The 22711-nt window shown below is 45.9% G+C and overlaps 1 protein-coding gene across 2 annotated transcripts in view; it reads right to left on the bottom strand.

The window, feature by feature from the left end:
• The window catches only part of LOC119431211 (diphosphoinositol polyphosphate phosphohydrolase 1), a 42689-nt gene that overhangs the window by 5089 nt on the left and 14889 nt on the right, over nucleotides 1-22711 (bottom strand). The window contains exons 2-4 of one of the 2 annotated variants that reach the window (XM_037698681.2): nucleotides 8609-8764; nucleotides 5809-5877; nucleotides 2232-2316 (exon numbers count right to left, since the gene is read on the bottom strand). In XM_037698681.2, the coding sequence (XP_037554609.1) occupies nucleotides 2232-2316; nucleotides 5809-5877; nucleotides 8609-8764 (310 nt within the window). The remainder of the gene's footprint in view (nucleotides 1-2231; nucleotides 2317-5808; nucleotides 5878-8608; nucleotides 8765-22711) is intronic. The other variant, XM_037698682.2, reaches the window with a different exon arrangement.

The following is a 22711-nucleotide window of genomic DNA, read 5'->3' as shown; positions in this document are numbered from 1 at the left end:
TTTCTTCAAATCGAAGTATGAGAGGTTTGATGGCATGTGGTTTATTCGTGTAGTGCATTTGTGTGGTACAGTATGAGACAATGTCATTGCATATATGTTCTGGTGATGATCGAACTCTGAGAACGTAAGTTAGCATGAGTTGTGTTCTTCTTTGTTCCAGCAATGGCTCGTTAGTTTCTGCACATAGACTAGGGACAGGGAAAGTTCTGCAGGCACCAGTTGCTAAGCGTAGCTCTAGATTGTGAACTGGATCTAGTCGCTTGAGGTAAGACTGTCTGGCTGACCCATAGACTACACAACCGTAGTCTATTTTGCTGCGTACCAAAGATCGATAGATATGCAGGAGGAATCTCCGGTCAGAGCACCAGTGTTTGCGTGATAAGACTTTAAGTATGTTCAGTGCATTGTTGGCTAGTAGGTATAGTTAAATTTCTTTACCCAGCGAAACCTAAGACAGATTTCACTATAGGTACTTAGGTGACAGTTCAGTGCTTATTGCTTATAAGTAATTGAAATTGGCATCACCAGGACTACACATAACTATAATATGTGAATGCCCATGTTGTGAAAAGCTGCAGGTTATCAGCCACCTTTGGTCTGTTAAATGTGCCTTGTAATCTCTGTAGCCAAATAAACAGGAAAACCTCGCTATAGTGAACGGGGAGTCAGAATTACTTAGTTGTGCCCATTACTCCCTCACCCATTATGTACAGTCGTGAGCAAAAGTTTGGAGACCACGACATCAGCAAAAAATTTAAATATATTCAAGCGCAGCTCCGCGGCCTCGAATTGGCTTAATACATTGTATTGGTCAAACATGCACACGTAGGCGTGCACTCTTGATTTCAGCCGGAATTCCCAGGCTGCGAAGAAAAAAAATAAAATCGTGGCACCTTTGGTCCACAACTTTTGCTCGCGACTGTACATCCATGCCCAGAACAGCGTCCCTCAATGGCCAAGGCGCAGCTCCAAGCAGTATAACTCCATGTATTTTTACCTTAATTACTGTTAGTTGTTACACTGAGTTCCATTCCACTGAACTTGATGTCATCTATAGAACATAGTGTGCACATAAACCACTGTTTTCTTCTTTTTGCACAAGCTTCCTTTTCTGCACGGCATCATGAGCGTATTTCTATGTCCTCTGGCAGGACAAAGGCCTCTCCCAGCGATCTCAACATATGCCTGCCTTCAGCTAGCCGATTCCAACTTGCGCTGGCAAATGTTTCAATTTCATTGCCCCACCTAATTTTCAGCTGTCCTTGGCTGTGTTTCCCTTCCCCCTGGCACCAAATTCTGTAACTTTAATGGTTCCTATGCATTACACTACCCTACGCATTACATGGCCTGCCCAGCTCCATTTTTTTTTCTCTTTATGTCAACTAGGCTTGGAGGCCAGCTGACACCTGCAAGAAAAAAAAAAATGCAGAGAGACAGTGGGGCTATGCTAGTCCAGGGGCAACCAAATTAGGACAGCCCACTAAGCTTCAACAAGGACACTCCCTAAGCAGAATAGGAACTGGTCTCCCTGGTGCAGTATTTGGCCACTACCTCCCTCAGGACTCACGACTCTTGGCATGGCTTTTTATCACAATATAAAGGGGAACATGAATTTTCACTTGCAGTATGACTCGATGGCAGCTACAGCAGCTTTTTAGAGGATTTTACTGTTCTTTTGTTTAGGTATGCTCCGGATCCCGTAGAGTGTCACATGGGGGGAGGGGGTGAAATGGCTGTAACATGAATTCAACGATATTTATCAAGATACAAGAACTACCAAACAAATTACACAGATATGCCAGTTGGTACGAAGAATGCAAGTGAAAACCGTCAATCGAATGATCAAAACAACAGTTGTGGTATAAATGAAGCTGAAAGGCACAAAAAGCAAGAAAAGAACACAAGGGTACAGGAGATTGGTCCACAAAACACAAGAGAAAGAAAAGTACAAGTGCTCACACATTTTTAGAATATTCTAGATTGTGAGTACACAGTGCCTAAATATGTCAGTAAGGCTTCTGGAAATAGGGTGTTTCAGTTATTGTATGTTTGGTGGCAATGAGTTCCATCCATTAATGCATAATGCAACCTGTAAATGTACAGCCTGCCCTTCAACAGTTAGGGCCACTAACTCCGAATGCTAGGCTTTCACCACAATATTTAGCAGTAGCACTACCATTTCGCACATTCGTATTGTAAAGGTGCAGTAGACGCAACCACGAAGTCCTCACCTATGTTCTTGGAGTCCTCCCATTCCTCAAGCTCCTCTGTGACTTCCAAAATAAATACTATCGTGCGGTGTTTCCTCTCCGAGTTCTGAAAGTACGCAATGTAAAAACAAAAGTCAGGTCATGTGACATTCATCACGGAAGGAAAGTTTACCTACTGGTTACAAGCAGACAATATAACACTGCAAGTACGCCAAAAAGTTGCGCTAGTTGGTCGGATTTCATGTTAGAAAAAGTTAGGTGTGCAGACACAGACGCAAGAAGAGAGAAATGTTTCCCTCTCCTTGCAGTTTGTATCTCTATGCCTAACCTTTTTCCAACGTGTACACACTGCAATTGCACTAGAGAAATTACGTGTTGTCATGACTCGAAGACTAGACCGAAGGTTTGACAGTAAGAAAGTCATGCCAAAGACAACGAGAGGTTTGCTGCAGTAACAGGGCACAGTGACTTGCCATTTTTATTACAATAATTTTTCGAATAAAAATATTTTAGATCTGTGCATATTGCTGCTTTTTTTTACCTTTGCTCGAATTTAGCACCATTATGGTATTCTTTTGGTCCACATCACAGACTACAACACTAGACATTTTTACTTGCCTAGTTCGTCCAAAAAGGGAGAACTGTTGATTATCTAAGCACCTTGCCATTCGAAGTGACGCATAAAGTGGCTGCCTGGCAGTCTAAGGAGTCTGGACAAACCAGGCTAACAAAAAACTTAGAAAGAAGAAAACAAGGAGGTAGAAAGAAAAAAGAAAGAAAAGCAATCTTGGTGCAAAATTTTCATGAAAAGACAGGTGTAGCAAGTGCAATATCTTTCTAAATGAATGTCTTTCTCTTTATGTTTTAAGTGTTATTTTGTCAACTTTGTCCGCTAAATATATATATATATATATATATATATATATATATATTTGTGATATTCGGATTGTAAGACAAACTTATTGAATTCACTGCAGCTATAATCATCCCACCATTTAGTTAACATCCTTAAATGTGCACATGTAGGCATCAACTTCAGATATAATGGCATTAAAAATGCTTAAGGTCCTAGACACTTTTCGGCAGTAGCCTCACAAGTGTGGCATGGGTACAACGCTTTGTAAGCTAAATTTAACTGCTGTGCTAAGCAGTCATCGGCTTCTTGAAAGCTGGGCTTATTAAGTGATCAGATATGTATATTAATGTATATACTGTGACCATGCATTGCATGTTACTCTGACTACGTGCTTTGATATTTGTCAATATAAATGTGAAAGTGAAATTGAAGCAGTGGCCGAGCAAGGGAAGCCTGAGCCAGGAGCCAACATCTGAACAGGGCTCTTCATCAAGATAAGGCTTCCATTGTTTGATCAATGCTGATCATTTAAAAGTCTCTGTATTCCGGTGATCCCTTTACTCTTCACCGCAAATTACAGGTCAACAGCAATGAAAATTATCTTTGACTGAATTAGTTATAGGTGAGTAGTATATAACTATTGCAAGCAATCTTGGCAAAGTTGTGGGGGCTGGCAATCGCCTAATTTTCTCAGTAACAGCCTTTAAATAGAATGTAAGCAGATAGCACCTGCACCTGGTGGTCAGCAAATATGAAGTAAATTTCAGACTTTGGCCTCCAAGATAACTAGCAGAATCTGGGTGCACCCCAAATCTCTGAGGCCATGTCAACGAGCTGCACCGGTTTTCAATCCTCTAATTTCTGCATCACTTCCGGCGAGTGGTAAATCAGTTTCTGCATCAGACATGTCTATTTCTGATAGATTTTCATGCTGCATCTGACTGTATCCGGTTTTCAATCCTCTAGTTTCTGCATCACTTCCGGCGAGCGGTAAATCAGTTTCTGTGTCAGAGATGTCTATTTCTGCTAGATTTTCATGATGCATCTGATTGTATCTTAAACATCAAATTTTGCACGAACGCTGCTCAACCAGGCTCTTTACGCAGTCCACATTTTTGTTGCAGTTGTCCTCTAAAGCATCGCAAGCACAATCAGGCACATCCGTGACAGAACACCACATGCGTGCACGTGCATTATCAACTCGTGAAAATGGACACTCCACCACACAGTGTAGATATGAGGGTGTGCTGATGTGACAACAACGTTATAGATACTGAATGCAAGATAGCTCTCAAGTGCACTTGAACCATTTCTGCATGCACCAGCAACAAAAGCATTTCGTGAGTAGCGGATCCTCGATATCACAATGACAGGCAGACAGCACGTGTACAGATGCATACACCAGCATAGCATGCAGACACTGATAGGCACGTTGAACATTCCAGAAACACAAAGAAATAGTACTCGCGTTTGCCTCAGTGATGATTAAAATCTGCTTCATGTTGCAGCTGAACGGACAGAAAATTTAGCCGTACTCAACATAGCCTGCCCCACCTACCCCCTTCACTTGAGTAGTAGATACGATATCATGGATGTAATGTTGGAGAAGCATTCACAATTCCTACAACACAGGCAAAGAACGAACAGGAGACGTGTGATACAAATTAAGGCACAGCTCCCTGAGGTGCTAGCACGCAAACGTAGCGGCTGTGCTGATGTCGGTAAAAGCTCTCGACTGCAGCAGTTCTCACAGTGTCACCTGATGGCAGATTTAAATGACAATTCTATGAAAACATATCTACAATGCTTCATGGCTAGCAGGACTCATTCATAGAAAGGAACATAATACAGCCAAACCTCGATATAACGAAGTTTTTCGCTGCGAGTAAAACTTTGTTATATCGAGGTTTGACTGTATGCATTGAGACTTCCCTCCACTTGACCAACAACGTGGTATCACAATGTCTCTTGAGGGAAGCCTGATGCTGTACAACACTGTTCTTTGTTCTTTCCAATTGCCAAGATGCATCAGTAATGCATCATCTTGAAAAGATATCAAGAACAAGTAATGTGTGGGCTTTCTCAATTTTCTATCTACCAATTGTGATCCTGTGTAAGCAAGGCTTCCATATCTTTGCTCAGAAAGAGCTGTGTCTTGAGTGTAACTTGCTAATGTGGCCTGTTCTCTAGCACTTGGTGATGCCTGTACATATGTAGCTTTTCCTTATGCAGAAATATTGTGTAGTACAACATTACGCATAAGCATGCTAGTTGGCGCTTGTGTGTGACGTGTTCTCCTGTTTTGCTGAAGAGCTCTGCTTCTTTGTTCACGTATGTGCCAAACGACCAAAATTAGCACTCTGTTGACGGACGAAAAGGACAACTTTTTATTTCTCTTGTGGTCCAAGTTTCCTATGCCTAACTTCTCAAACCAGCATTCTTGTCTCCTGTTCCCCCAATTACATAGGCGGCACCTATTCCTAATCTCAAAGACTGCCTTTGGCACACAATGACACACTTAAGAGAATGGGACTGCACAGTGACAAAGGGACAGAGCAGTAGACCACAGACAAAACAAGAGAGAGAGAGAATCTTTAGAACATTCTCGCAATCTTTGCTCCTGCGTTTACGCTTTTTGCGAGTTCTGGCCGTGAGAGACCATTTTCCCATTGTAAAGCCAAGAAAGCTCCGAATGCAAGGTTCAAATCTGCTCCGGCCATGAATCTATGCAGGTCCACTCACTAGTTGCATCGCATCTGGGGACTTCGTGCCGAAGGTACTGCCTGTCAGCAACACCTTCTGCTCGCATGCCTGTGCAAAACAAAAACAAACAAAACCTGCATTTTTTTAAGCTGCTTGCCGCTTTGCAATGCGAAAATGGTCAGCCAAGTTGTGTGGTGGGCGGCAGCGCTTAAAAGGGCACTGAAACACTTTTCGAACACTGTGAGGAAACATTCCCGATCTGCAAGCAATGCTGCTACGAAGCAAGCCAAATACTATTCTGCTGCATGTAAGTAGAAAACCTACAATCTCGCAGAAGCAGATCACCTGCTCTCTACTACTGAGGCTTTCAAAGCTACTGCTCTTGTTACATTTTGCGCTACGTCAGCAAGCATGTGGCAGTAGACATCATGGCCCATAGACGTTAGCCATTCGGCATTTGTTAATGCTCATCAATTACTTGAGAGCTGCTTGCGCGCTCATGCGTGTCCCTTGAGCTCTAATAAAAAACGGATCATCGGCGACCATTAACATGTTCTGCCTGTCCTGTCGCCACTCCTTCATTGTTCTCGGGCACCTTTGCTAGATGCCAACATTGAAAGATTACTATTACCGCGCTACAGAAAGGAAGGAAGGAGCGATAGGCACGGTGTTGCCTTTGGCAACACCCCAGCTGAAAGGAATGAGAAAGTGAACACTGCACTCATCATATCTCAATTCATATTAGGTCATCCTCCAAATTTTTTGACAGTATATATTTCATGAAAGGCCATCCACTTATTCCAGCATGTTGTTGAGGTTTCATGAAAAAGTTATCAGGGCGCCTTTAAATTCAATGCCGCACACACCAAGGACGAGAAATGCAAGCACCAGCAGATGTAAGGTACGAAAAAACAGTACAATTTTCTATGTTCCTAGAGTGCTACGCTAACTTACGCAGAATAAGCTGCACCACTTGGATCATTACAATTTTATTTTTTGCAAAATTAATGGTCATCAGGAAAAGATTGGAAAAGCATCAAAAAGCACTGTGCCTTTGTCACCTGTCCATCCTTACAATGTCCTTGAGCTATATTGTACAGCAGTGTACATAATGAATTACCAACAAGCTAGTGCTTATGGAAAGCTAGTTGGTGAGTCTGTGCTTATGAAAAGCATCAAAACATCATAAATATAAAATACTGCTACTACTACTATTTCATATTCTTCTTGCTGCAAAAATATTTAAGAGGGTTTGGTCGATTATTTGTTTGTTCATATTGCACTCATTATGAAGTTAGCCATGAATTCTCTCAATATAAGCCACATCATTCGGATACTTGCAATCTTTTTCAATTTAAAGGGACATTGGGACATCACTGGCAAAGTATCAGAAACGTGAAAACAAAAGAATACTACCTCACGAGTCTCTTGCTATAAGAATGTGTCAGTAGCATTTTTTGTCTGAATTTGTCAACTAATACAAAGCTGCCCTAGATCACCTTGAAGGCATTTACATATCTCACTAACCTTATATAACACTAAAGCATACACATTGTCACTAGGCAATCACCCAATGACATGCCAGTGCGCCATGCTTTCTTTTCATTTTTCTCGCAATTATCAACCAGACAGCGCCTGGCATGAAAGTTGCCGCATTCTTTTGTTTGCCAGCTCCCTTTGTTTCTATTGTGTGTTTTCCAATTCTGACGATGCAAATGTTGAAGGAAGCTATCCAAAGGCAGCCGATCTTTTACACTAGAAGTGACAAAGAAAACAAGAAAATTTGATAGAAAAATGTAATAACAATGCAAGTTAGCTAAACATTAGAACAAAAGCACAAATTCCCTGCTGCGAATGTGACAGTGGTATTTGACTCGGATTTGCAGGGCCACATTCATAGCAGAGAACTTGTCGTCTCAGTACAACGTTTACCTCACTTGCGTTAGTATCATTCTGCTTTCTCTTTCCATATTATCCAAGGGTTGGACAGGCTTGTTAACCAAGCTCGAGAAAATTTATGAGGTCCATGAACAGATAGCTTTAAAGCACAAAATGCAAGTGATACCTGACATCCTACTCAACAGGACACGACACAAGGTCACCAATCTTGGCAAGCCGTACGAGTACGTTACTCTACTGCGTGCTGCTTTTGAAAGCAATGAGACATGTCAGGAGCAATGATGCACATATGAGACGGTCAGTGCTGGTAGTGATAACGATCGTGATGCAGGGCTCTCTTGCAATGCAAAAGCAAGGCATGGCCAGAGAGCACCAGAACGACTGCCGAGTGGTCACACATGAATCTTATTTGCACATTCGAAATATTTGCGACAGGCTTTACAAAAAAGACACTGGTGTCACCGTGCAAGTGTTGAATTATGGCCTTATTGGTTCAACATGTGAAACGATGCTTAGCGGAAAAAGAGAATAAAAATTTTGAGTCAGAAAATCGACACACAAAGGCTTTTTCTACTACCGTCACAATGGTGGACAAATCTGCGATACCATAAAGCTCGTGTGTCCTTTTTCCTTTTGCTTTCATCATCCTAATGCGGGAGCGGCCCGCAGTCTTGCCCCTATAAAACAGGGTGAAGATTCTTCCGGCCCTCAATAAATTTTACCTACCTACCTACCTACCTTCATCTCAAAGTTTCCTTGCACTAAACACCAGCTCGTGCGGTGTAAGAGTCATGCCAATATTGTTGGCCTTAGAATAGCAGTGCATAAGATTGTGCTGAGAATAAATTGAGGTGTATAATGTGTGAAGGATGGGAAGAAGCATTAGTGTGGCAAGACAGTCGTTGGCAAGTAGGTTGGCTAGCGAGTCGAGCAGGCAAACCTCGAAGGTGCCAAGACATCGTCCGAGCCGACCCCGCACACCGCCCTCCTCCATGACTTCACGCATCGCCGCCGTGCTGGGCTCCTCATTCGGTTCCAGGCCGCCGCCCGGCACAATCCACCGGTCGGGCGCACTGCTGCTCGAAACAAGCAGGATCTGCAGAGATAGCAGAAGACAATGAGACTATGTGAATCATTCCTCCTCACAAACATTATAGCCCTGAAGCACTTGCTACAATGATTTGTGCTCTAGATTTCACACCTGCAGGAATACCTTTCATCTATCTGCACAAAGAGAATGTTTAGGTCAAGTCATCACTGTGAAAGCAGGTGAAAGCTGCCTTAACGCTTTCATTACGGGCCATGGGAGAAGCTTGCAAGAAATCTTGAGCATTCTCCGCAGAGGGTTCGGCGGCCATCCAGAGGTAAGTGAGGACATGGTTACCCTGCCCCGAGGCTTTGGGCTCTAAGGATAATAGAGGAAAGACGAGTGAATAGGCATTGGAGAACAGTAAAAGATGGCTGGAGTATTGGCGGCGTAAAGGCAGTGAACACAGAGAATGAACACACATTAGTTTTTAAAGTAATAAATTTATTTCAAGTTCAATGATTTTTTAACATGAATCATGGAACTTAAGCTGAAGTGAACGCAACAGAAAGGTAAAAATAACAAGATTGGCGGCATGTGTCACCACCTCATGTTGAAGGGAATGCCTATAAAATTATTCCACCCATTCATCCATCCATGAGCTTGGTGGCACTAGCCACCGTCGCTTTTTAAAGGGCATACTTTTAAATTTTCTCTATTAGGCAGGGCCAATGGCAAGAATGAAAGGCTTGAAAAGCACCCATCCAGGCACTTGAAAATTACGCCTGATGCGACACACCGTGAAAAACGATGAAAGGAGTACACCCACTACATACAACGACTTACTCGCACCAAGCAAGTACACAGAACCGTCTACTTTCGCACTCGTTTTACTAAAAAATTTTGAACCCGTTATTCAAACTTGCAACACGATTCCAATCAGAACAGTTTCAAGACGTATGCGACACATTTTAAGTACCATTACTTTCATCAATGCTATTGCTGCTGACGCACTTTCTTGGCATACACAATTGTGTATACAGACGTCTTAAAGGGTTAAATGAAAGCGCGAACACTGCCCAAGAAATGCTCGTAGCAGAAGGTGGCCCCGCTGCCTGACTGCATCTCGTCGAAAGCTGCAACGCAGCAAGGCCAGCCACAAAGGCAGTGTTTTCTATCCAGGAACGAGTCTTTAGCAGCTAAACAGGCAAGCAAGCATGCAAACAAACAAACAACGAGGCGATTCGCAGATCCCTTTAATAGCCACGACCTCGACCGTACGCGGCTCAAGAACGCACGTGTCGTCTGGCCAGCAACGTCGGCGACACGGCAATAACACTTTGCCCAGCGCTCGCCACCGGCTGCGCGCAGCTGGCCGAGGGGCGATACACTGTGTTTCTCGGCGGAATCGCCGCTAATCGCCGAGCCGGAAGCAAAAAAAATGATAAAAAAACTAACCAGGCGTCGCGTCAATCGATAACCGCGGCGCGCCAACGGCGCGCCGGGAAATAAGGTACACGCGCGACTTCTGCAGCAGTCTCGACGCAGGCACTCGTACGCGTATATGCAAATTAGATACGCGCGCGCGTGCTACGCGGTCCCGGCGATCGAGGAGACTGCAACTGTATACTGCGCATACCAGGTAGCGGCTCGCGCGCGGGACGGTTGCATACGCGGGCATTCCCGCGAGTCGATTCTTTTTATTTCCGGCGCATTCGGAGATTGTGGAATCACTGCGCGCGCCGTACGTCTGCAACGCAGGTCTTCATTTTTTGTCCGTTTCGTACAGCGGCACCGTTATTGGCTCAATACGAGATGGGAATAATGATAATGAAATTAGGAAACTACAAGGTTTAACTCGAGGAGAGAGTGTTGGCAGGCTAGTTGGCAATACATTATTTGGGAACTTAAACTGCGCTATAGGGACGAGGCACCGTGGTAGAAGAAAGGACAGGACGAACGCAGACTAACAATTTTAAACTGATTTATTGAAACCACACAATCCTGGCTGCATCTTCGAACAATGCGCATGCGCAAGCACTATATCATAGCCGCGTGACTGTAGAACACTCCCCCGCCAAGACCCTATCTACACACCAAGAAATCAAGCTCTTTCTTGAAAAGATAGACTGATGGTTTGCTGGCGCACCTATCTGGGCCATGTCTTACGTTTAACGTCTCAATGCACAAATTGGAGGCAATGAGAGACGCCGTATCGTCTGTTCTTTAAAACGTGCACTCGAGGCGCGGCACACACGAACGTTTCCGCGTTCCGACTGCAATCGAAATGAAGCCGCCGCCGGGATACGAACCCGCAACCATCGTGTTCAGCAGCAGAACGCCATGCGGCCATGGCCACCTCGAGCGCGCTCTCAGCAACTCTCGAGTGCACCTACGCGATCACTGAAGCCATGACGAATCTAGAAGTGCTTCTTTGCCCATAAACAATTGCAATTGGACTCGAGCAGACGCTCTCAATATCCGTGACGTCAAAGCGAACTTTCGCGGGAACTTCTGGACGGTGTCGCCACCATTGCTTCGTTCTACCGTCTGTCCTGGCTTACCAGGCCTATTTCTCTCAGGATTACCCGCCGGGGTGGCTCAGTCAGCTAAGGCGTTGTGCTGTTGAGCACGAGATCGCGGGATCGAATCCCGCCCACGGCGGCCGCATTTTGATGGAGGCGAAATGCAAAAACGCCCGTGTGCTTGCGTTGTAGTGCACGTTAAAGAACCCCAGGTGGTCGAAATTAATCCGGAGCCCTCCACTACGGCGTGCCTAATAATCAGAACTGGTTTTGGCACGTAAAACCGCAGAAAGAAGAAAGAATGCTCTCACGATCAGTTGCGGTCGTTTTATGCACACGATATTGATGAAAGAGTATCGCTGAATGACGAAATCGCACCCAAATGAGTACAAATTTTTTGTTTGTTCTTTATGGTGCTTTCGACACCACCGGCACGAAAGCACCCGCAGCGTTAATGCGACGTTTATCGCCACGCTATGCCGCATCGCGGCGTGGTTATCTATCCGGGAGACCGGCACCTTGTCCGGTGCGGCGCATAAGCGTTATTGCGCCTTCCTTATCGGTCGCGTTGCTCATCGTCCCAGACGCGGAGGTGTGGCGCGGACCCTCCTTCCAGCAACTGGCACCTGTGGTCCCACGCTATTTACCGCGACGCTGAAAGAACAGGTACGCATAACACACGAAGCTTCGCATGGTGACCCTGAAGAATGGCTGAAGAAGCTATACTAAATTACGCTTCTACGAGAGAAAAAAATATTCACTGCTACTGTGAGAGTCCGGTGCTGTAGCGGCTATAGATGGCCGAGACTGTGTGGACGTCTGTGTACACTTATAGCTCCTGCCTGGCATGAGAAGGCAGCTTATTGGTTCCTTACGAATGTGACAATGCACGATTATATAGACTGAAGGAAACGCTACTGGTAGACCACTTTGAACTTCACCTCCTCAGGAAGATAAGTCGTCTTGGAACGCTTTATGCTAGTCTGCTCGGAAATAAAGTGATCGCCACACATTGAAGCCGGCAAACTACACACAACCGCCTTCTATTTTTTTTTCTCGCCGTCGGGCCACATGTATGCGGCCTCCGCGGCAATTGCAATTGGACTCGAGCAGACGCTCTCAATATCCGTGACGTCAAAGCGAACTTTCGCGGGAACTTCTGGACGGTGTCGCCACCATTGCTTCGTTCTACCGTCTGTCCTGGCTTACCAGGCCTATTGCTCTCAGGATTACCCGCCGGGGTGGCTCAGTCAGCTAAGGCGTTGTGCTGTTGAGCACGAGATCGCGGGATCGAATCCCGCCCACGGCGGCCGCATTTTGATGGAGGCGAAATGCAAAAACACGCGTATGTAGTCGACCTCGCGACCTCCAGCGCAACACAGCATAACGCCTCCCTTGCCGCAGAATTGCAGTGTCTCTCTTCGTTGTGGACTTGCGAAGACTGACGTTAACACAATTCTTTCTTCAGCCAAATAGCAACAGCAGGGACAGTAACCACGCGAAGAAAACTTCCGGACGAATAAAGATATTTCGTTGGATGGCATGGCAGGCGCTTCCCCAAGTCGTGACTGGCAGCTTAGCGATACACAAATGAAATAGACAATTAAAATACACAATATAGCTTGAAATACACAATCAGTGCATTTTTTTTTTCAGTACTAACATGCGGAGGTGAAAACCACGGAGAATCGCATAGAAGCTTGAGAAGAAGGTAACGACCGCGCAACGAGCAATATAACGAAAGATGATATATATATATATATATATATATATATATATATATATAGGCGTACAATAGTAACCCCCCCCCCCCCCCGAATATCAAAGTATATCAAATTTGAAATGCCGATTTAATAGCAAGAAACTTGACGCAAAAGCCATTGTAGCGTTTCTGACACGCTAGATAAGTTTCAGTTGTGGAAAGCCAAGGAAACCAATTACTATTTATTTACTATATAATAGTTAATTGATACCTCAAATAACATTTCCCGAATGCACTCTCCATAGCCAGAAATAAAGACGATCACGTTAAAAAAATGAAAAAAAAATCTGTTCGGCATTTCTGCAGGTATAGATACAGGAAGACAGCATTGTGGATTAGAGCGTATGCAAGCGGATCTAGCCGATATTCTAGTCGATATTAAGAGGGAAACAGTGGGAGGTCGGGCGTCCACGTAAAGCGAAAAGCGCTGATAACCGGTGTTCTAATTAGGGTTGACAGAAATGGGTGGACCACGGGTAGGAAAGCGCTGTCGAGGACGGCAAACGATTCGGCGGCGAGACGATCGAGATTAGGAAATTCGCCGGCATCGGACTTGAGTCTGCTGACGCAACACAGCGGTAATCGGAGATCGCTGGGGAAAAGAGGCCTTCCCTCCTGCAGTGTACATAAAGATAGAATGACGACCAAGGAGATAATTTCTTCGCGTCGTTACGTAAGCACTGCAAAGGCTGAGATGGGAGCTTTACCCGCGGCAGCTAAGATTTCCTCTTCCGCCAGCTCCCGAGCGAGGCGGGCTCGAAAACGCCTTGAAATGTCGCGAGACGACCTTTTACTATACATATATACTACTTACTTGTGTTCTTGACAGTAGATGCCAGAGTATTCGGGGGTATCATCGTACCAATTAAGCAACAACCGTAACCGCACCACCCACCACTTCGCCACACAGTACTCAGCTCTTTTCTTTCTAGACTTACGCCAACTGAGGCGAGCAATATATAGCCTCCGCGGACCCGATGACAGCTGCAGCGATATCGTTGCTGTTCAAGTCGGTCCTTATTAGCGACTATTACATTATACCAACGTGAAATGCCCATACAGTCGACTACGGTTAATTCCACCTCGGTTAATTCGTTGTTCGCTTAATTCGAACGCACTGAAAATTCCCGGCTAGAAACTATACAGTGTTACAGGAAGGAAAACATGTTTAGTTCGAACACGAAAGCGTGTAGCATCGGTTAATTCGACCCCCCTCGAGCGCGCAGCAGTCGGCCTACTTTATTTTGCCGCTTTTCAGCATTTTGTCAGCACCGACAACAGTGGTGAGGTTTGCGGGCCCCTCACGGACGACCACACTGTCAGCAACGTGACAGTCCAACGCTGAAACTGCGCTGAAACACGTCGGCGCTTTAAGCCGCATGCTGCTTGGTTCTCGCTTCAAGAGGAAGTAAAAATACACTACATGCAGAATACTTCAAGCAAAAACAAAAAAAAAGAGGAAAGATCGGAATTCGTTCATTTTGCCACCGCTTCCTAATTCCAGCTTTCGGATAATTCGATCAAATCTTGCGGCCCCAGCCAAATGAACGGTACCACAATTAAATGCTGAAGGGAAACTTCAATTTAGGGGGAGACAGTAACCTTTGCCTCGTGTTTCTCATGATAAAAACAGCTGTTCTTAGCTTGAATGTGCACATATATATTTCATCTGAATAAGACATTGATTCATTCCTTCATTCATTTCCGTCGTCTCTGACGACACAACGGTCTACATAAAATAGTGAATATTCACGAGAGCTCACAGCTATATACTACACTTGCAACCACATCCGAATGGTCCCGCGTGCCTTTAAATGTGATCTGAATATTTTAAGTAATCGTTTGCGAGTTAGTTTTGAAGAGGATTCAATGCAAACGCGTTTTAAGTACAATTCCTGCAATTTCTACACGTAGAGGGTCTCCACGCTTTGTTTAATATATATATATATATATATATATATATATATATATATATATATACATCTATTCCGCAGGGCAAGCAGCTCTGAAAAATGAAATAATAATAATAATAAAACACAAGGGGTAACACGAGGATATCCCAAAGTGCAAAATTCAAACCACTGATGTCTTTCTTTTCTTTTCAACGCTTGCATCCTGTCAAGAGAAAAAAAGAAAAAAGGAAAAGAGAAAGGCAAGCGAGTTGCAGACACAGATAAACGAGGCAGTGGTATGTACAGGTACGGCGTTTATTTTTAAAAACGCGGCACCGCGGGCAACGGGCTGTATACATCTGCCCGAGTGCGTTATACGTTCGCGCGCACCTCGTGACTATTAATAACCGCTGCGAGTGGTCAAGCTCCCGCGCGTCGCGACCAGATAAGGTTTCTCTCTGTCCAAGTCGCAACAGCGCGCATTCGTTGAGCAATCCCAGCTACAAGTGCACATTAGGCAACGCTCCCAGAACACAGTGCCCATCGCGCCCTGCACGCGAAACAACAGAGCACAGTGACCAGATAAAAAGGGCGAACAGATCTGGGGCGGTATTCTGTAAGAGTCTACTTAGTGGACTGTCCATTTCGGCTGTCGCTGATTGGCTGCTGCTTGACGTGCAGGAAGGAGACTGGCTGGCACCTTCCTGCCCGTCAAGCAGTAGCCAATGGTGACAGCCGAAGTGGACCGTCTACTAGGTGGACCCCAGAATAGCCCCCTGCTCTCAAAGCTTGAGCAAATAAGCGCGAAGGAGCATCGAAACGAAGAAACAAGAATCACGGAAAGAATCTAACCAGATGTTCACTTTTGTAGGCTATCTAAATAAAATAAGATGCTGTCTCCACCGGCTAGAGGCAACGAAAGGCGAGTGGTCGCCCTGACATAGGGACAGGTATTACCTCCGAGATCAGGTGTCACAGCGCGCGCCGCCCATCTCAGAGGTCATGAGACAAGTCCTCTTGTCGAAACGTTGGTTCCTAAAGGTGCGCCTCGATGCCCTCTTGCGACGGGCGAGGAGGACATTGGCTCTAGCCCGAGATGTCCCTCGTTGAACCACTCTTTTATCATTGTATACAACACAGCATGCGTAGTGTGTTCGCTAGGGCCAAGTGCCTACGGTGCGCCAAGTGCTAAATATGTCCCCCCGGAAATGCGCTTTAAACTGAGCGTTGCGCGTCGTCGCTAACGATCACAGACGACGGCGTTTACGAAGGGATCGAACTGCTTTCGTGAGCCCATTCGTACACCTCGCTAGGCCTAGGAGCGAGTGTCCGAATTATCTGCGCAGATAGAAGATAAGACTAAATAAAATATCATTTGCCGTGCCTTTGTTCTTATTTTCTCATTGCCAGCGCAAAAAAAAAAAAAAAAAAAAAAAAAGAACAGGAGAACAGGAGACACCGAAAACATTGGTCCGGAACGGGCGGTTCTGAAATAATAATTTACTGTATAAACTAACAGTGTCATTATTTAGTGCAATATAAAAAAAGTGCATTAAGGAAGGGTTATTTGGGTACTTTAAGTCAAACTACGTTCCCCTGGCAATTCACAGCGCAAAAGAAGTGGCCGAAGAAATACATGCGCGCATTTTGCGGCACAGCAAATAAGTTCCACAGAACCGGCGGAGACCGCTCCTTCCCCCTCCCTCCTTCTTCTCCGGTCCTTTCATTTACGTCACGGGCTTACTCATTTCCACGAGAGCGCTTCTAATCGGCGTCGCAAACGCCACTCCCCCCTCCGCTGCCCGTTCCAAGGCTCAGCCGCACGTCAGAGGGGAACGATATGTTGTCGCCAGTGCCAATCGAAGTCTACTCTTTATTCTCGGAGGACGGGACACTGCTTGGACGCGATCAGCTGATATACACACATCAGCACTTCCCCAGACTCGATCTGCCCACACGCCTACACGCCCCGACACGTCTACGGCCCTCTCCTCCACTCCCTCTACATCTCCACCCTGCGCAGCCTTCCACCCTTCAATCTGTCACGATCATCACCCATCTTATCGGCTGGAGGAACTCGATCTCTCCCGACCGCGCCGAGGAATGTCCAAAGGGTGCGCTGATGATAAGCCACGTGCATGGTAGAACTGAAAGATAAGCGATAAGAGGCTACATCACCGCCGACATGCGCCGCAGTACAGCCGCACTGCAGCCGCCGTAAACAAGTGTCCCCCTTCTGAAGAATCCTTAGCGTCTGTTAACGCCTCCGCAAGAGACGATTGCACGGGGGCAAAAACAGAAAGGCGCTGTACGTATAGCGGAGAAAGTGGTCAGTGGAGAATATAGGCCTCAGAAAAGTGAACGATTCGGTTGGTTGGTTGATACATCTTGAATTAGTGTGGTTGTTACGTGCCTCTTCTGCGTCCTCGTCTGTCGCGCTGTTCCCTAATTCAAGCCTCGGGAAAAAGCTGGGAGAGATGGTTTTATGTTTCTTTTTATGTTGAAATGAAATAACATGAGATTTAGTGGCCCTACAACGGTGTTAACTATATATATATATATATATATATATATATATATATATATATATATATATATATATATATACTACCTCAAGTCCCGACTCGAAGAATTTGTATATATGTGTTGTCAACGCGTGTGTGGCTGCTAGAATGATTTCTTTGGATGCGGTGTATACGTGAAATCAGCATGGCTTCTGCCAGCCTTCAGCGATTATGCTCCTGACCGAAGGAGAGCAGAAAGCGAAAGCCAGCTCGCATTGAAGTAACGACTCGCGTGTGTGTTGAAAACTTGCTTGAGCGTTCTAACTGATCGCCCGCGAAAGGTATCACAGGCGCTGCGTTCCGGACACGCGGCGTCTCATTGGCGGAACGTCCAAGAAGAAGTGCTATGCATTCAAATTGTCCCGCGGGCGAAATGGGCGAATATTTCTACCCGCAAAAAGACGCACTGGTGAGACATATACGGCCAGTGGTGAAACTTCCATAGGAGCAGCGTCTCATATTCGAGTTATCCCAAGGGTTAACCGTTCAATAAGCAATGCATTCCACCGTGAAAAATTCCGTTAGCGAAACGTCTTAGGTAGCAGCGTCTTATACACTGTAATCGTTTTTGTGATAGGAAAAAAAAATAAACTGAGAAAAGTACGGCAATTCTTGTAAGATATATTTTCTGTTCTCTTCTGCTTTCTATTAGCTCGTCTTTCTGTGATTTCACCAAAATAATCTGTCAATTATTTTTCTGCAAATTTACAAAAAAGACACTGCCATATAGTTTCATTCCGTTAATGTACTACCTTCATGACTGCATCTTTCATGTAGTACGAAATAATAAAATGCTGGGATTCGGCTGTAACAAATAACTAGATGCACAGATAAGCACGCTACGTAGATCGTATGAGATGTGACCACCCCTGACCAGCCATCTGGCCCCAAGACACCCGGCACTGCGCGAAACATCGAAGTATCAAACCTACGAGTCTTTATAAGCGTGGTCTGAGCGGCACCATTCGTCCTGATTGCCGCTGCATCTTATTCAGAAACTATAAGACCAATTGGCTCCCGCATACGAAATCTATCTGCGCATACTTTGCGTGGTCGGTGAAGCTGCACACAAATGCAATTGAAGATAATAAAGAGACGGACAACTTTTATTTCGCTCACAGCATTGATGACACATCTTCATGCTTTACCGTATGGGCAGCAATTCTGTCAAAATCAAGAAAAATTTTGCTTTTAACCACAAACAGAAAAATATTTAAAAAAATCAAATATTCCTTTGAAATAAATTTTCTGTACTAAAAATACAAAATGCTTTTTCTTTCTTCGTTTTCTTTTCCTCATTTGTTTTTTACAGCGTCTAGCTGTAAAAAACAAATGTCCCCACAGGCGAACCGTCCCTACTGGGGCAGCGTTTCGAGGAGCCTCGTCTATTGAGACGTCCCAAAGGCGATCGAAACGTCTGTTAAACGAAACGTTCTTCCGACAAAAGGCGGAACCGTCCCAAGGACCCACTGGCATTACACCTTTCATATAGTAGAGATGTCCCACAGTATAGATAGGTCCCCCTGTATAAACGTCCCGTTGGTAAACCATCACAGTGGTGAAACGTCAGAATTTGTATTTCACCCAACCCTCGAAGTCCGACCGACGAAACGCCCCGTTGCCGAAACGACCCGCTGGAGAAATGTCCCATTGGCGGAACATGCCACTGGGGAAACATGCCACTGCGGAAACATGCCACTGCGGAAACATGCCATTGGGGGAACATGCCATTGGGGGAACATGCCATTGGGGGAACAAGCCATTGGGGGAACATGCCATTGGGGGAACATGCCATTGGGGGAACATGCCATTGGGGGAACATGCCATTGGGGGAACATGCCATTGGGGGAACATGCCATTGGGGGAACATGCCATTGGGGGAACATCCCATGGCCGGGAGATACTCCCACACGACTACAAAGAGCCCCTAACTTAAAAGCGAGTACAAAGACATGTGGTTGCCCTCCTCTACACCGCGCGATGCCTGCCGGGAAGAGACGCGTTCAGGGCGTTTATCTCCACAGACGAAGAGGGCGCCCAACGCAGCAGAACAGAAAGCGCACGCCGACCGATCGCATGTAACGCCTGTAATACGGAGGTGTGTCGGCGTGCGTAGTCGCCTCGTTTTCGAGGTCACGTCGCGCCCCCGGAGTCGAAGTGCCGGCGGTAGCGCGGTGTATACGTCAGCGTATATCGTACAGACTCGCGTATAGTGAACCCATTCGGGCGATAGCCGCACCGCCACGGTCAATGATATCTAAAAGAAAATTACTCGCGCTTATCTTATTCTATTGTTGCACTTCAACAAAGAATGTGCGGGAAATAGAAGTACCGAGGCAATTGTCGTTATCGCCGAAGTCGCAGGAATCGCCCAGGCTTTAAATTGATGCCGAGAGATTAACAAGCGCACCATCGGCAGCTGAGCGCAGCAAGGATTAAAGTGGCGCGCTTATAGCATGCACTGTGCGTCAGAATGACGCACGTTTGAGCGATATAGTTTCGTATCAAGGCGATAAAGCTTGCTCCTCGTTTTGTACAGCAGCATCAGCAGCATGCAAGCAGCGCAGTTTGTACTGGACAAAGATATGCGCGCACGTGTGCATAAACTGAATGTAGGTACTATTAAAATTAGCGCAGCAGAACCTGCAGGTCAAGTTTGGGCTCTGAGCATGGGCAGTGCCATCTGAACAGCCATTTTGTCAATGCTATTTTTTAGAGTAACGCATGAAACAGTGGCTATACCGTCATCTTCTGATGCGCGCATGAGGCTACGGGTTCGATTCCCAGCAGCGGTGCATGGAAGCATTACGATGAAGGCGGGAATCAAAACGCCAATGTACCGTGGTTTAATTGGGTGCATATTAAATGACCCCAAGTACAATAAGGCTTCGACTGGGGCTATATAGTTGATATGACATCGTTGTACGTCATGTGTGTGCGAGTTAAATTTATTTTCTCCTTTGTGTAAAAGTATATAGCGTTGGGCAGAAAACTAGGTGGGGTGATGAAGTTAGAAAATTTGAAGGCGCAAGTTGGAATGAGCTAGCGTAAGACAGGAGTAATTGGAGATCACAGGGAGAGGCCTTCGTCCTGCAGTGGACATAAATATAGGCTGATTATGATGATGATGATATAGCGTTGTAAACAGACCGACAACCCCAGGAAGTCGAAATGAACAGGGAGCCACGCACTATGTATCTCAAATCCGCTGTTTTCTTTCGTGCAGTTAAACCGTGCAAATCAATCAGCATCTCAATCGCAATACAGACACGCACGAAAAAAAAAAATAAAAAGAAAAATCGCGTCCATGAAACCGCGGCGAAACAAGGTTTCTTGAAAGCGGATGAGCGCATCCGACGCGATGAATCACACACACAAGCACACAGTACCACGCGCGTATAACTTCCTGTTTGTATATGCTCGTTTATACGGTATTTCCAACCCACTCTATTCCTCAGTGGGCCGTCAAGCGTGGCGCGAAAATTCGTGTACAGAGCTGCCATAAAAAAAAAAAAAAGAAAGAGGGGAATGCGAGAAACGACGTTCCGTGCCAACTATACTAACCGTGCCTCAATTTTCTTTAACGAAAGAACAACAAATATTTCCGGCTGTAGATTTTTTGTTCGCTTTTTTTTTTTAAGGAAGAGGTGAAATTTATTGAGTCGGCTTCCCACAACCTCACCTGCAAGGTGTGCAGGTGAGCGTCGCTGTGTGTCCGTCAGGGCGCGACAGGGTTTCGCTCGTGACGTCAACGAGAAAGAAAGGTTAGATTCCTCTGGAAACAGGATGCGCAATGGCTAGAAAGGCTTCATCGCCACTTTGCATTCTCTTGACGTGGCGCGCGACTGCGCCTTCACGTTCCGCGCCTTTACAATTCACTTCATTTTTCTTTGCAGCGAATGGAAATCAGGGCATTCTCCGCCGCCTGCTTTTTTCGTACACGTACGATGAGGTACAGCTACGCGCAGTGAAACGAGTATATCCGGTAACTAAGCAAGTACGTGGCCATCACGACTACACCGTGTCCGATCGTTGCGGTTCGCGTTCCTGACTCGTATTAGTCGGCGATGATGTTTAAATAGAAAAAAAAATGTTCAGATCCCATGCATTGTGGGAATCGACCGTTATGCGAAGCATTTTGCAGGTATATACTCAGATGAAACGCGAACAGCGGAGCGCGTGACCGAAGCGTAACTGAAGGTATGCAGTGCACGCCGTCGGCCAGTCATCACCATGGCAGGCTCGCAAATCCGGTTTCGCCGCAATGCACGTGCGATGATACTCGCCCTATACTGCGATATATTCGCTGAGATATGTAGTGCAAAGAAGAAATGTTCAAGTATGACTGACTTGGGCGATCATGAAGTCAGTACGACGTCGCACAATTTCGACGTATTGATAGCTTTCACATGACGTCACGCACCCACCTTATCACCGTTTCGGTGCACCAACATGGCGACTACGAGCACTTCAGTCCAATCCATCTTACTGAAAAGCTTTCACGTGACGTTACGGACCCAGCTTATCATCGTGTCGGTGCACCAACATGGAGGCTACAATGACGTCAGTGCAAGCCATCTATACCGTGCTACGAGGAAAAGCACTAAGGAAACTGGGGTCGGTCACGGAGGCAGTGCAGTCTACGTAGGACGACGGCTCAGAGCGCGAGCTGTCACAAGGAGAGAAGACGAGGAAATGGCACAGCCTGACGGGGCATGAAGTGGCAGGGGGAACGTTGGAAATCCCAAGGGATATGTCGAACATTGCCAAACTGATTTGGAACAGGCTTCTAACGCGTTTCATACGAGTTTTCAACAAGTATCCAACTGGTTTCCACTGAGTTTCCGATATGATTCCAGCAAGTTTCCAAAGCCGTTCCAAAGCGCTTCCCGCAACAGGTTCCTAAAAAGTTTCCAACAAGTTTCCGACGGGTTTCCGACAGTGCAAGCAGCCACCTCCTTGCCAACGCTTCGTCCGACTGTCTGGTTGAGGCACAAGTGTTGCCCTCTTTACCCAGAAGCTCGTCGCCCGCTCATCCTGTCACAACACTGACAAGGCCCCCGATGTCCACGTCCCAATAGAAAGCGAAGCAAACAAAAAGCACGCCAAGCATGCGGCCCGCATCAAAGGCGAGACGCAAGCGTCAGGGGTTTTCGGCCAAGACCCAGCGTCCGTAAACGCGCTGCGCAGGGGAGCACCCGGCCAGGCCAAAGAGTTTCCAACAAAAATTACTAGGGGGAATTCTGGCGCTAGTATCTACGGACATCTGCAAG

The sequence above is a fragment of the Dermacentor silvarum genome, chromosome 10, assembly GCF_013339745.2.
Source record: "Dermacentor silvarum isolate Dsil-2018 chromosome 10, BIME_Dsil_1.4, whole genome shotgun sequence".
In the NCBI taxonomy this organism is placed as follows: Eukaryota; Metazoa; Arthropoda; class Arachnida; order Ixodida; family Ixodidae; genus Dermacentor; species Dermacentor silvarum.
This window is presented reverse-complemented; position numbering and strand designations above follow the sequence as displayed.